General features: G+C 35.4%; 1 protein-coding gene across 5 annotated transcripts in view; it reads left to right on the forward strand.

The window, feature by feature from the left end:
* Nucleotides 1-16,133, forward strand: part of LOC123554302 (RNA-binding protein FXR1-like) — a 68,808-nt gene that overhangs the window by 29,758 nt on the left and 22,917 nt on the right. For 3 of the 5 annotated variants that reach the window (XM_045344360.2, XM_045344355.2, XM_045344358.2), the window contains exons 4-8: nucleotides 1,637-1,791; nucleotides 2,382-2,447; nucleotides 3,197-3,290; nucleotides 8,988-9,104; nucleotides 11,513-11,530. In XM_045344360.2, the coding sequence (XP_045200295.1) occupies nucleotides 1,637-1,791; nucleotides 2,382-2,447; nucleotides 3,197-3,290; nucleotides 8,988-9,104; nucleotides 11,513-11,530 (450 nt within the window). The remainder of the gene's footprint in view (nucleotides 1-1,636; nucleotides 1,792-2,381; nucleotides 2,448-3,196; nucleotides 3,291-8,987; nucleotides 9,105-11,512; nucleotides 11,531-16,133) is intronic. The other 2 variants (XM_045344357.2, XM_045344359.2) reach the window with 1 other exon arrangement.

Genomic DNA, 16,133 nt, shown 5'->3' on the forward strand with positions numbered 1-16,133 from the left:
CACTTTACTCGCAAACCACTGCACCCAGGACCTTCAAACTTCACATGCTGATAGTACTTATTGAGTATACAACCCCTATTGACTTTGGGGTCACCAGGTCAAAGCTCAAGGTCACCTGGTCAAAGACCAAGGCGCTGGGGGGGGGGGAGTGGCATTTGTCACCATTAGTGACAGCTCTTGTTAATTGAATAGCTTGATCATTACACCATTTTATCAGAACAGTTTTCATAAAATTTCTCTCTTGTGGGATTTTTCTCTGTCTTACCTAGCTTATAATTATCTTAATTTTTTTAACTGAATGATGGAATTACATTGTCATTTCTTAACAAACAAAAAAAATATATAGATCCAAGAATGTACATGTAACACTTTTCCACGGGTTTCTGTTGAGTTTTCTCTAAATTGTAACATTGTTGAGTTCCGCCAGAAATTGGTTGCCAATATTTTAAGCTGTTGAAAACTGAGACTTATGGAATTCCGCCTACAATTATGCATGCTATGATCCAGTTTTTGTTACATGATTTCCGAAACTGATTTCCACAAAGTGCTTTTGGAAAACATTGATTGCTGCTTAGAAAATAATGTTAACAGAATTATAATCGAGAAGAAGTTACAACACGGTTAGTCTTATGTCTTTATTTAATTAGCCACAGTAAGATATAATAAGCATCACAGAACCAAAAATAACCTGTCTATCAAGAAAAAAGGTCTGTTCTGTCTAGCAAGTAGAGGAGGAATTCCATTAATAAATCATAATTGTGTTGATTATTATTTCTTGCACAATGAATTATACAGGTAATTTTTCCTGTTCAGTATTGTACCAGATGTAAGAATTGGCCTGTTTATGACATCAAGTTAGTTGTATGGCACATGGACAGGTATTACACCTTTGTTTATGCTGTGCAAATTATATACATTTTGTGTATAAATGAACTTGGTGAAACAACAACATTGTATTGTGTTAAAATGATCAAGATTATCATATTCTATTCTTTGGTTACTATGCATGACAATGTAAGTGTTTTCACACACTAAATAGCTGGTCTCACATAATCTATAATTATAGAATCAAGAAAGTTGCAGTGGCTGCAGATCGCACGAGGACCCATTTTAAATGTCTGTAACTTTAATTTTCAAGAATATTGTTGTTGCAGAATAAAAATCAACAGTTAGGGTCATGTTTTGATGCAAGAAAAATGTTTCAGTCAAATCAGCTTAAAATTGAGACCCCAACTTATGGTGGTGGTGTATGACCTAAGTTTCCATGACAAATTCTGCAGTGCTATTATTTCATGATGAAAATGCTACTTAAATTTCAGGCATAGGTCTGTCATGTGATTTCAGCAAAACAGCCAAAAAATCAGAAAAACACAGAACTATTTAAATACAGCATTATGGAACTAAAGCATTTTTTTTGCACCGTTTCCCTATTTTATATTGAGGTGGCCGCATGGGCGAAGTAGTTAAAGATTACCCACTTCGCATGACATACCTTTCACACTCGTAACCTCTTTTTAAGTCAAGGTGATTCTAATTTACACTCAAACAATAAAACTTCAACAGTTACTATCTGAATTAGATGGAAGCACTCTGTCAATACTGCATGATTATATTGAAGTTCCTCTGTATTTCACAGGTCTTAGCAAAAACACAAGATGATGAGGCATTGGGCTGGTGGATGGCAAAGATCAAGATGTTCCGTGGAGAGTTCGCAGTTGTTGAATATGTTGGCTGGGACAAAACATACTCTGATATTGTACCTATGGAAAGGTTACGGCCTGTTAATATTTTGTAAGTATTTATATGGACTTAAAGCCCTACTCCCGTCCTACCTTTTAACCTTGAATTGTCACTGAAAAAGCATGGAAATCCTGACTCTGAACAGTGACGCCTGTCGTAATAGAGTCTATTTTATATAAAATTCTATATGAAATACCTGTGGTTTTGCATGCTAAAGTGTGGCTCATGGCCGTTAACTGTTACCTATTGTATTCATGGGTTGCATACACACAAAAGAATTTAAATAGCAGCGGAGCAGGGCTTTAAGAATTTCTGAAAATAATGTTTCTGCAATGGTTTTGAGTTTTATTTTACTTACCACGTTAACCTCTAATATATGAAATTTTGCACACAATATTTCTTTCACTATAGTACTCTGAGAATCAGGTATTGTAAAATCAGTGAAGTAGTGAAAAACCCAGAATTTTTATGACAACTTTTATTCCGTTATACTTCTAAAATACTGTAATCATATGCTAAAATCATACCAAATTATAAGATTTAAACTTTAAGTGGGAACTTAGAATGCATGTATCAAGAACTACTTTTAGTAAATTTAAAATAAAGAAAAATAAAAGTGAATTTTATCCTTTATTTTACAGATGTCCCATAACAAAAGATAGTTTCTATAAACATGTACTAGATATTCCTCCAGATTTACATGAAATGTAAGTATATATATCTTGATGTAACATGTTATATGACTGTGCAACTGCTAAATGTAAAGGTAGAAATGAGCCGTGCCATGAGAAAACCAACATAGTGGCTTTGCGACCAGCATGGATCCAGACCAGCCTGTGCATCCGCGCAGTCTGGTCAGGATCCATGCTGTTCGCTAACAGTTTCTCTAATTCCAGTTGGCTTTGAAAGCGAACAGCATTGATCCTGATCAGACTGCGCGGTTGCGCAGGCTGGTCTGGATCCATGCTGGTCGCAAAGCCACTATGTTAGTTTTCTCATGGCACGGCTCAAATGAGTTTCTTGCTGTGAAGACATTTAGACGCACTATCTGTCCTACAATATAATACTATTTCTATTTCTACTTCTTACTCTCGAACAATTGTTAACGATTATGACTTGGTGGCACTTTTGATCTAATAGATAATTTTGAGAGAGATTCAGATAAAAGGGATTAGGACAAAATACTGTAACATTTTGCAAGTAGACCAAATGGTTCTTCTATATATTCTATTAAGCACTGTTGGGCGTGAAACCCCCTTTCCTGGGTAGACCAGGTGCTGGCCTCTTACTAACTAGTTTGGAAGACTGTTGAGTACTTCTGAGGTATTTCCTGTACCGGGATTGAACCAGAGATCTCTTGATTGCCAAATTAAGTACAAAAGTACTAAAATAAAATAAATAAGTTAAAAAAGACAGAACTCAACAAAAGCAAAACAAAAATGTTTCTACTTTTCAGATGTGCAGATGAACAGTCCCATGTAGAATTTAAGAAACACGTTGGTGGTGCTTGTATTATATTTAGTGCGGAGCAGTCAGCTTTAATCATTTTAGTAAGTCTGTTACTGTTAAAGCACATATTTTCGCTGGGTCAAAGTTTTGAGAATTTGAAACTTTCAGTATGTTCGTGAGGTTTAAAATGCGCGAAATTGTAAAAATGGTATCCTACTTGAATTTAAATAAAACTAATGGTGAATATTTATGCGATGTTTAATTTTCGCAATATGTAGGGCCTAGCGGATATAGTAAAATTTAAACCCTTGCGAAAATTTCTGCTTTTACAGTATGTTGTAAATATATCTAGCAGGTATCAACATGATGGCTGCTAAATCCAGAGGTAATGACTTTAATGTCTCTTTGTATGATGCAGAATTCCAAGGTCGTAAAGCTAAATTTGTAAACAAGTCTCGAAATTGCCAGCATTTTATTGGCTGATTCTGAGCTGAAATTTGAAACTGACCAATGACAGGGAAGCATTCAGAGTATGGTTTCAAGTCACACTTGTATAACTTTAGTTTTCAAGAAAGCAGACGCAAAATGTGTCATTTAAGCTTGAAGTATTCATTATGAGGCCATCCTTAAAAAATTGTTTGTTTGCGGTAACGCGACCGACTCACGAAAATCGCCGCGACTCAAACAATTTTTTACCCAAAACTTGCAATTTTTTTTTTTTATCGGTGCCATGTTTTTATTCTTTCCTGTTCCGTTATTTCTTTTGGGTAACTATTTGTATTTGTATAAGTTTAGATTCTAGATTTTCCTATTTGCCTGAAATTAAATTTCCATGGGTCCACTTTTTCCTATTTTTCAAAACCCAGACTTTAGAAACATTTATTAGCAGTTATTATTACTGAAACTTTCTGTGACTTAAATAATGTAACTGAAATTCATGCAAATTTTTGACACCTGCCATCAGAAACTGGGTTAAATCTGTTTGACAGCTGTTTCTTTTAATCTGTGCCGACAGTAGCAGATCAAAGAAGACACTAGCGGATCAAAGAAGATGTGTATTATGTGTGATGTCATAGTGATGTCACTGCTATTGACATGTATTTAATTCAAGAAGTGACTGTGAAATGCTTTTATTGATTTTTGTGTTTTGACTTTGAGTGCATTAGCACTGGAAGCTTGATTTATTTTTGCTGATATGGAATTAACCTAGCTTTTTATCTCACCTGTCACAAAGTGACAAGGTGAGCTTTTGTGATCGCGCGGTGTCCGTCGTCCGTCCATGCGTGCGTCCGTGTGTCCGTCCGTAAACTTTTGCTTGTGACCACTCTAGAGGTCACATTTTTCATTGGATCTTTATGAAAGTTGGTCAGAATGTTCATCTTGATGATATCTAGGTCAGGTTCGAAACGGGGTCACGTGCCTTCAAAAACTAGGTCAGTAGGTCTAAAAATAGAAAAACCTTGTGACCTCTCTAGAGGCCATATATTTCACAAGATCTTCATGAAAATTGGTCAGAATGTTCACCTTGATGATATCTAGGTCAAGTTCGAAACTGGGTCACGTGCCGTCAAAAACTAGGTCAGTAGGTCAAATAATAGAAAAATCTTGTGACCTCTCTAGAGGCCATATATTTCACAAGATCTTCATGAAAGTTGGTCTGAATGTTCACCTTGATGATATCTAGGTCAAGTTCGAAACTGGGTCACGTGCCATCAAAAACTAGGTCAGTAGGTCTAAAAATAGAAAAACCTTGTGACCTCTCTAGAGGCCATATTTTTCATGGGATCTGTATGAAAGTTGGTCTTAATGTTCATCTTGATGATATCTAGGTCAAGTTCGAAACTGGGTCACGTGCCATTATAAACTAGGTCAGCAGGTCTAAAAATAGAAAAACCTTGTGACCTCTCTAGAGGCTATATATTTCACAAGATCTTCATGAAAATTGGTCAGAACGTTCACCTTGATGATATCTAGGTCAAGTTCGAAACTGGGTCACGTGCCTTCAAAAACTAGGTCAGTAGGTCAAATAATAGAAAAACCTTGTGACCTCTCTAAAGGCCATATTTTTCATGGGATCTGTATGAAAGTTGGTCTGAATGTTCATCTTGATGATATCTAGGTCAAGTTCGAAACTGGGTGACGTGTGGTCAAAAACTAGGTCAGTAGGTCTAAAAATAGAAAAACCTTGTGACCTCTCTAGAGGCCATATTTTTCATGGGATCTTCATGAAAGTTGGTCTGAATGTTCATCTTGATGATATCTAGGTCAAATTCGAAAGTGGATCACATGCCTTCAAAAACTAAGTCAGTAGGTCAAATAATAGAAAAACCTTGTGACCTCTCTAAAGGCCATATTTTTCATGGGATCTGTATGAAAATTGGTCTAAATGTTTATCTTGATGATATCTAGGTCAAGTTCGAAACAGGGTCATGTGCCGTCAAAAACTAGGTCAGCAGGTCTAAAAATAGAAAAACCTTGTGACCTCTCTAGAGGCCATACTTGTGAATGGATCTCCATTAAAATTGGTCAGAATGTTCACCTTGATGATATCTAGGTCAAGTTTGAAACTGGGTCACGTGCCTTAAAAAACTAGGTCAGTAGGTCAAATAATAAAAAAAACCTTGTGACCTCTCTAGAGGCCATACTTTTCATGGGATCTGTATGAAAGTTGGTCTGAATGTTCATCTTGATGATATCTAGTTCAAGTTTGAAACTGGGTCAACTGCGGTCAAAAACTAGGTCAGTAGGTCTAAAAATAGAAAAACCTTGTGACCTCTCTAGAGGCCATATTTTTCAATGGATCTTCATGAAAATTGATCAGAATGTTCACCTTGATGATATCTAGGTCAGTTTCGAAACTGGGTCATGTGCGGTCAAAAACTAGGCCAGTAGGTATAATAATAGAAAAACCTTGTGACCTCTCTAGAGGCCATATTTTTCATGAGATCTTCATGAAAATTAGCGAGAATGTTCACCTTGATGATATCTAGGTCAAGTTCAAAACAGGGTCACATACCTTCGAAAACTAGGTCAATAGGTCAAATAATAGAAAAACCTTGTGACCTCTGTAGAGACCATATTTTTCAATGGATCTTCATGAAAATTGGTCAGAACTTTTATCTTGATAATATCTAGGTCAAGTTCAAAACTGGGTCACATGAGCTCAAAAACTAGGTCACTATGTCAAATAATGACGTCATACTCAAAACTGGGTCATGTGGGAAGAGGTGAGTGATTCAGGACCATCATGGTCCTCTTGTTTTAATTGTATTCATATTCAGATTAGGCTTTTCTTGGTTAAGGCAATCATTGCAAGAGTGAAAAAAACTTTAATTGGCAGTTTAATCACATTAGATTCACAAGGATAAGAAATTATTTTTACATTGATAAGTATATTTAGTTCCATTTTCAACTTTCATGTCATTGCGCTATTAAAAATCTTTCAGCGTTTCCCTAAAATCACTCCACCTCTCTCTAAAATCTCTCCACTTCTCCATAATTTTAGCTGAGGAAAAAATGACTTCTCCCTAAAATATTAACATAGCTTAAGCCCTGAGTAAACAATGTAAAGCAATTAAGTATTGTCTTAAAATTACATGATACATAGGCTTTGAAAGAGTGCGGTGCTAGTAATCAGACTCAGGTCTACAGGGTATTAAAATATCGAAGATTTTGCTATGTACTTCAATGCTGAATCCTAAGGAATGTAATGTTTTTTTATTACCCTAGCCAGTGCAAAGACATTCAGAAGGTCTGGCCAATTATTTTTGTTTAATATATTGATAATCTTAAATTTTTACGTTCATATGGAGATAATAAGCTCTGTTTCTAACTGGTGTCAGGCTGTCTGTTGTTTTTACTGTTATTAAAAAGGTGATATTACTAGTAATATTAGTATTCATACTTTGTGAAAACTACCACCCTTGCAGATATGTTACAATCAAGTTAGCATTCTACAGAGAAGTGTTAGTACCCAGAAGGTGTATAAACCAGAGGGTTACAAAAGAAAATACAGGTGTTGTACAATTAGCATACAAAAAAAAAAAAAAATCCCTACCTAACTACTCACACTAAAAATTCTGGGTCGCGTTACTGCAAACAAACAATTTTTTAAGGATGGCCTGAGTTAAAATAAGCTACAGAGAACTGGTTTAATGTTCATACCCAAGCTCTGCCTTAATGAACTTGATAGAATGTGTGTTACCTGTCAAATTCTGCACTATATCCAATCATCATGGAAATCAGTTTCTACGTAGTAACCTAAGATAAGACATGTTGAAGGTGATTTTGTCAAAAATAACATACCTGTTGAGAAGTAGTGTTTATTTCTCTGCAAACATTTATTGCCACACAAAGTATTACTTTTTAATATATAGACTAGAATGAAGATATTATTCAAGCTCAAGCTCCTGAGTAATTACCTTGCTTGCCAATAAGTATGAAGAAACTGCAGATAAATTGTCTGCTGTGACATTTGAAATGATGCTGTTGAACTACTGTCATACTTTGCATACAGGTTTCTGTCAATATGTAAGAGGGCTAATATATTAGAAACAGTCTTGAAGTCAGGAATTTTGATGAACTTCATCACAAGCATGCATTACAATGTTTTGGCAAGATTTTTTATTATGCCAAGATCATTTAGTGACCTATTTAGGTAATTGTATGTCAGCCTTGAAGGTTTGAATTGTTTGTACAGCAATATTGTTGTTACCTTTGCACATCCAAATGCATAAAATTGTCATACAATTACATATATTTTATTGAACAATTATTTTTAGCTCGACTTTTAGGAGAAAATGTAGAGCTATTGCACTCGCCCCAGCGTTGCCATTGGTTAAAGTTTTTGATAAAGTCAAATATCTCTGTTACTATCAGAGCTATTGGCTTGAAACCTAAAATAATCATTTGCTATCACAGTCTACACCAGGAGAAATAATCCCCATAACTCTGATTTAAATTCTGACAGATTTATGCCCCTTTTTAACTTAGAATTTTTTGGTTAAGGTTTTTGATAAAGCCAAATATCTCTGTTACTATCAAAGCTTTTGACTGACTTGAAACTTGAAATAGTTATTTACTATCACAGTCTACATCAGTAGAAACAATCCCCGTAACTCTGATTTGAATTTTGACAGAGTTATGCCCCTTGTTAACTTAGAATTTTTTGGTTAAAGTTTTATATAACATCCAATATCTCTGTTACTTTCTAAGCTATTGACTTGAAACTTAAAATATTTATTTGCTATCAAAGGCTACACCATAAGAAACAATCCTCATAATTCTGATTAGAATTTTGAAAGAGTTATGCTCTTTTTACTGGCAAAGCTCTTATTCAGAGTCAACCACTGAGAAAAGTCGAGCGTGCTGTCTTGCGGACAGCTCTTGTTGTTGTTTCTTGTCACTCAGTGAAAATACTGACATGATTCAGTACATGTTACCTCTTCACTGCGTGTTTTTTACTAACACTTTGGTAAATATGAAATATTCCAGCAGTTAAGGAACTCTCACATTCTAGATGTTCAGGTGCCTGTTCTTGCCAGATATAGTGTTTAAGAGAGCCAGTCCTGTTGTTCTTAAACAGCAAAACAGATGCCACTGGTTGCATGACTTAAGTTTGGAATTCCTCTGTGAAGAAGTCGGATAAAGAAAAAAGATATGATTTCCATGTAATCTAAAATCTATTAAAGAAATGATACATCATCTTGGTGCAAAAAAGTAGTGAAATGCACTAGGGTGACAATCAGTATTTTCTTGTCAACTTAAAACAAATAACAATTTTAATATATTTTTTTCAGTCCACCAGTTCTGCTGTGATACATAGGGCTTCCATGATGGGAGATATGCATATTAGAAATTTACGTCAAAAAAGTATGCTGCGACAGCGAACAGAAGAAGCTGTAAAAAAATTACAGGTAAATTAAAGTCCCATGTGAAATAACTAACCACTGGTGTTTATAATATATTACTTTCTTTTAATGTAAACCTTATTTTTTGTTTAGACGAGGAAGTTTTGAAACAAACATATATTGCACATCAATGTTAAAATGAAATTTATTAATTAAATTGGCAGGTATTTTGTGTTAGATGTGTCTCTTTGTGGTAAAATTGAACTGTGGTTTGATGTTTTTATGTAGCAAAATGACCAGTAAAAATTAGTTGCGACAACAAGCTGTATGAGTCAGTGGTGTGCCTTAAAATGCTACAATGCAATAATTTGCTTGATTTCTTCGGTGAATAATTGTTTTGCTAAATATTAGAGACAGTATTCTAAGATTAGCAATATATCAAGACTTTAGCTTGCTCTTAATGTATTCATGGCAGATTGTGGTTAGGCTTTTAGTATAGTAAATAACCATACCATAAATTCACTAAAACTAGTGCTGTTCTTCAGTGTCTTCACATAAGTATTTTCTCTGTGACAAAGGTACTGTGTTCCATTTGGACCAGCGAGATTTTCATTTCTGAACCCCATGCCTTGAAAGCAGAGGTCACAAAACTAAGATGATGAAAGTTGAAAAAAGTCGAAATCATGATGGAGAAAGCATAAAATCATAAAGGTGATAGTCGAAATCATGAAATGACGATGATGAAAACGTAATATCATTTCACGTTTTCACCATCCTGGTTTTGTGTTTTCATCATCATGTTTTCGACTTTCACCAGTGTACTTTTGACTGTAATCAGCATGCTTTCAACTTTCATCATCGAAAACATGATGGTGAAAGTCGAAACCACGATGATGAAAACATGAAACCACAATGGTGAAAGTGCGAAATGATATCGTATATTCATCAGCCTGGTTTTGGGATTTCGACTTTCACCATATTATTTTCACCTTTTCACCATTGTGAAAGTTGAAACTAATGATGACGAAAGTCGAAACCATGATGATGAAAACACGAAACCACGATGGTGAAAACGCGAAATGACATTGTGTTTTCATCATCCTGGTTTCGGGCTTTTGACTTTCATCACCATATTAGCACCTTTTCACCATCGGGATTTTGATTTTCACCGTCATGATTTGAACTTTCATCATGGTAGTTCCATGAATACTTTCGAGATATGGAGTTCAGAAATAGAAATATTGATGGTCCAAATGGAACACTATACAAAGATGTAGTATATTTTGACCATGTGACCTTAGTGTGAAAAGAAATCTATAACGTAAATACACGAGTTTTTGCAGTAAATCCTGCAATATCTTGTTTGGTCTTAATACTATTTTTAGCTCATCTGATTTTTTGAAAAAAAATGATGAGTTATTGTCATCACTTGAGCGGTTGTCGGCGTCGGCGTCGGCGTTGGCGTTGCCTGGTTAAGTTTTATGTTTAGGTCAGCTTTTCTCCTAAACTATCAAAGCTATTGCTTTGAAACTTGGAATACTTGTTCACCATCATAAGCTGACGCTGTATAGCAAGAAACATAACTCCATCTTGCTTTTTGCAAGATTTATGGCCCCTTTTGTACTTAGAAAATATCAGATTTCTTGGTTAAGTTTTATGTTTAGGTCAACTTTTCTCCTAAACTATCAAAGCTATTGCTTTGAAACTTGGAATACTTGTTTACCATCATAAGCAGACCATGTACATCAAGAAACATAACTCCATCTTGCTTTTTGCAAGAATTATTGCCATTTTTGGACTTAGAAAATCAGTTTTCTTGGTTAAGTTTTATGTTTAGGTCAGCTTTTATCCTAAACTATCAAAGCTTTCGCTTTAAAACTTGCAACACTTGTTCACCATCATAAGCTGACCCTGTACATCAAGAAACATAACTCCATTCTGCTTTTTGCAAGATTTATGGCCCCTTTTGGACTTAGAAAATATCAGATTTCTTAGTTAAGTTTTATGTTTAGGTGAACTTTTTCTCTTAAACTATCAAAGCTATTGCTTTGAAACTTGCAACACTTGTTCACCATCATAAGCTGACCCTGTACAGCAAGCAACATAACTCCATCCTGCTTTTTGCAATAATTATTGCCCCTTTTGGACTTAGAAAATCATTTTCTTGGTTGAGTATTATGTTTAAGTATACTTTTCTCATAAACTATCAAAGCTATTGATTTAAAACTTGCAACAGTTTTTCACCATCATAAGTGGACACTGTACATCAAGAAACATAACTCTATCCTGCTTTTTGCAAGAATGATGGCCCTTTTTAGACTTAGAAAATCATGGGTAGGACAATATTTCTATTATACAAAAAAATCAGATGAGCGTCAGCACCCGCAAGGCGGTGCTCTTGTTTGATGTGTTATAGAAACTCAAGGACTGTTCGCAAATTCATTGTTTAGATAAGAATTACACATATGTTTTAGGAATTGAACGTGTATCAGGTTTGTAAAGACAGTTCACACTGCCCTGCTTCTGCCATCTATTTCCAAATGCAGCGTATTCTTCAAAGCTTTTTTATCAGCTTATATTAAATCAGAATTTCTTCTTCCTTGCTTTGAAAATAGTGGTTATACTGGGAGGACATTCTTTCTAGCTCACCTGAGCCAAAGGCTCATGGTGAGCTTTTGTGACCGCTCAATGTCTGGTGTGTAGCATCATCTAGTGGTCCTCTACCAAAATTGTTCAAATTATCCCCCTAGGGTCAAATATGGCCCCGCCCCGGGGGTCACATGGTTTATATAGACTTATATAGGGAAAACTTTGAAAATCTTCTTGTACAAAACCACAAGGCCTAGGGCTTTGATATTTGGTATGTAGCATCATCTAGTGGTCCTCTACCAAGATTGTTCAAATTATCCCACTAGGGTCAAATATGGCCCCACCCCCTGGGTCCCGAGTTTTACATTGACTTATATAGGGAAAAAAGTTTAAAAATCTTCTTGTCTGAAAACACAACACTTAGACCTTTGATATTTGGTTTGTAGCATTGTCTTATGGTCCTCAACCAAAATTGTACCACTGGGATGAAAAGAGGCCCTGCCCTGTGGGTCCCAAGTTTTATATAGACTTATATAGGAAAAAACTTTAAAAATCTTCTTGTCTGAAACCATACATCCTAGGCTTTTGATATTTGTAATGATGCATTGTCTAGTAGTCCTCTACCAAAATTGTTCAAATTATGCCCCTGGGGTTAAAAGAGGCCCCGCCCTGGGGTCACTTAGTTATTATGCGAGTTATAAACGAAAAAATACTTAAAATATCATTTGATCCTATTTCTAAGACTGTTTAATTATTATTACCTGATGACCCCAAGTAATATGATGTCACTTGACTGTGACCTTGACCTACTGACCTACTTTCTTGTTTTGCATACCAATCATAAAACTGAATTTCATTGACCATGAATGTGACCTACTGACTTTCTTAATATTTTGTCATCAGTTTGACATTTGAAATATTTAGCTCATATTACTCAGGTGAGCGATCCAGGGTCATTATGACCCTCTTTTTCTACTTTTCATAATCGGCGAAAGATGGCAGCTGTTAGCTGCAATGATTATTTTGTATCACTAGCTATATACTGTTTTGTATTTGTTACTAAAACGATACTTAACATTTGTGAATTAACCATATTTTGACCAGGAAATACAATGCTTTGTCTAAAAATTTGAGAAATTTACGGCATTAGACAGTAGGTAGTAAGACCTACCCAGGTAGCTTGATTTGACTTTAAAGTTACATTCCAGTTATTTTTGTTCCATTTATTAATCATGCTCATCATTGTTTTAGTACAGACATACACTTTACACTTATATTGAGTGCTCAAGATAGTTTGGTTATTAAAAACATGGTCAGAACATTGTAATAAAACATATCTCCAGATTGTAAATTTCTGAATGTTACAAGATGGTTCAAATAGTTAGCTATTAACCCTTACCCTGCTGTATTTCTATAATGGACTGGTCCATCTTTCAATTTGGACCATACCATTTATTATTCAAAGGGGTTTGCACTGAAAATTTACTGACTGAATAGCAAACAGTGCAGACCATGATCAGACTGCATGGATGTGCAGGCTGATCTTGGTCTGCACTGGTCGCAAAGGCAGAATCATCTGCCGCCAGCAGGCTAAAGGTTAAAATTGATAGCGATTGAAACAGAAGTCTTCTCATATAGACATCTCATAACATGAAAGTATATGTGACTTTAACAGATTTTGTGGCTAAGTGTTAACATTTAATCTTTTATTATACCCCCACCAAACTTGTTTGAGGGGGGTATATAGGAGGCAGTTTTGTCGCGTCCCGTCGTGTCCCGAAATCTATTATCTCAGTTATTACCAAATGGATTTGATTCAAACTTAAAATACATGTTCCACCTTATCACCCACATCATGTGACACAAGGTGCATAACTCTTGACACCAAGTTTTCATGAATTATGTCCCCTTTTACTTAGAATTTAAGGTTAATTTTGTTGTATTTTCACTATATCTCAGTTATTACTAAATGGATTTGATTCAAACTTAAAATAGATGTTCCACCTCATCACCCACATCATGTGCCCACATCATGTGACACAAGGTGCATAACTCTGACACCAAGCTGTCATGAATTATGTCCCCTTTTACTTAGAATTTAAGGTTAATTTTGTTGTATTTTCACTATATCTCAGTTATTACCAAATGGATTTGATTCAGACTTAAAATACATGTTCCACCTTATCACCCACATCATGTGACACAAGGTGCATAACTCTTGACACCAAGTTTTCATGAATTATGTCCCCTTTTACTTAGAATTTAAGGTTAATTTTGTTGTATTTTCACTATATCTCAATTATTACAAAATGGATTTGATTCAAACTTAAAATAGATGTTCCACCTCATCACCCACATCATGTGACACAAGGTGCATAACTCTGACACCAATTTTTCATGAATTATGCCCCTTTTTACTTAGAATTTAAGGTTAATTTTGATGTATTTTCACTATATCTCAGTTACTACTGAATGGATTTGATCCAGACTTAAAATAGATGTTCCACCTCATCACCAACATCATGTGACACAAGGTGCATAACTCTGACACTAATTTTTCTTGAATTGTGTCCCCTTTTACCTAGAATTTAAGGTTAATTTGGATGTATTTTCACTATATCTCATTCTGAATGGTTTAGAGCCAAAGGGAAGTAACCTTTTTTAGCTCACCTGTCACAAAGTGACAAGGTGAGCTTTTGTGATCGCGCGGTGTCCGTCCGTCCGTCTGTCCGTGCGTGCGTGCGTCCGTAAACTTTGCTTGTAACCACTCTAGAGGTTACATTTTTCATGGGATCTTTATGAAAGTTGGTCAGAATGTTCATCTTGATGATATCTAGGTCAAGTTCGAAACTGGGTCACGTGCCATCAAAAACTAGGTCAGTAGGTCTAAAAATAGAAAAACCTTGTGACCTCTCTAGAGGCCATATATTTCACAAGATCTTCATGAAACTTGGTCAGAATGTTCACCTTGATGATATCTAGGTTAAGTTCAAAACTGGGTCACGTGCCTTCAAAAACTAGGTCAGTAGGTCTAAAAATAGAAAAACCTTGTGACCTCTCTAGAGGCCATATATTTCACAAGATCTTCATGAAAATTGGTTAGATTGTTCACCTTGATAATATCTAGGTCAAGTTACAAAGTGGGTCACGTGCCTTCAAAAACTAGGTCAGTAGGTCAAATAATAGAAAAACCTTGTGACCTCTCTAGAGGCCATATTTTTCATGGGATCTGTATGAAATTTGGTCTGAATGTTCACCTTGATGATATCTAGGTCAAATTCGAAACTGGGTCATGTGCGGTCAAAAACTAGGTCAGTAGGTCTAAAAATAGAAAAACCTTGTGACCTCTCTAGAGGCCATATATTTCATGAGATCTTCATGAAAGTTAGTCAGAATGTTCACCTTGATGATATCTAGGTCAAGTTTGAAAGTGGGTCACGTGCGATCAAAAAATAGGTCAGTAGGTCAAATAATAGAAAAACCTTGTGACCTCTCTAAAGGCCATATTTTTCATGGGATCTGTATGAAAGTTGGTCTGAATGTTCATCTTGATGTTATCTAGGTCAAATTTGAAAGTGGGTCAGGTGCCGTCAAAAACTAGGTCAGTAGGTCAAATAATAGAAAAACCTTTTGACCTCTCTAAAGGCCATATTTTTCATGGGATCTGTATGAAAATTAGTCTGAATGTTCATCTTGATGATATCTAGGTCAAATTCGAAACAGGGTCATGTGCGATCAAAAACTAGGTCAGTAGGTCTAAAAATAGAAAAACCTTGTGACCTCTCTAGAGACCATACTTGTGAAGTGATCTCCATAAAAATTGGTCAGAATGTTCACCTTGATGATATCTAGGTCAAGTTTGAAACTGGGTCACGTGCCATAAAAAACTAGGTCAGTAGGTCAAATAATAAAAAAACCTTGTGACCTCTCTAGAGGCCATACTTTTCATGGGATCTGTATGAAAGTTGGTCTGAATGTTCATCTTGATGATATCTAGGTCAAGTTTGAAACTGGGTCAACTGCGGTCAAAAACTAGGTCAGTAGGTCTAAAATATTAAAATCTTTTGACCTCTCTAGAGACCATATTTTTCAATGGATCTTCATGAAAATTGGTCAGAATTTTTATCTTGATAATATCTAGGTCAAGTTCAAAACTGGGTCACATGAGCTCAAAAACTAGGTCACTATGTCAAATAATAGAAAAAACAACGTCATACTCAAAACTGGGTCATGTGGATAGAGGTGAGCGATTCAGGACCATCATGGTCCTCTTGTTTAACTTTTGTACTGAGTTTCTTATCCTTAAATTCCAGGAATTAGTCTATTTTTAGAAATCCTATTTTTAGATTTTCAGTATTTTAGGTATTTTTCTAACTTTTTTATTATAAGTCCTATGTAAAAAGTAAAAACATTTTTCTGTGGTAACATGGGTCGGTAAGACACTTTTTTTGTATTCACTTTTAGTGTATCTCTAATATTAGAGATTTAATATATTTACTTGTATTA

Source organism: Mercenaria mercenaria, chromosome 7 (assembly GCF_021730395.1).
Source record: "Mercenaria mercenaria strain notata chromosome 7, MADL_Memer_1, whole genome shotgun sequence".
Taxonomy (NCBI): Eukaryota; Metazoa; Mollusca; class Bivalvia; order Venerida; family Veneridae; genus Mercenaria; species Mercenaria mercenaria.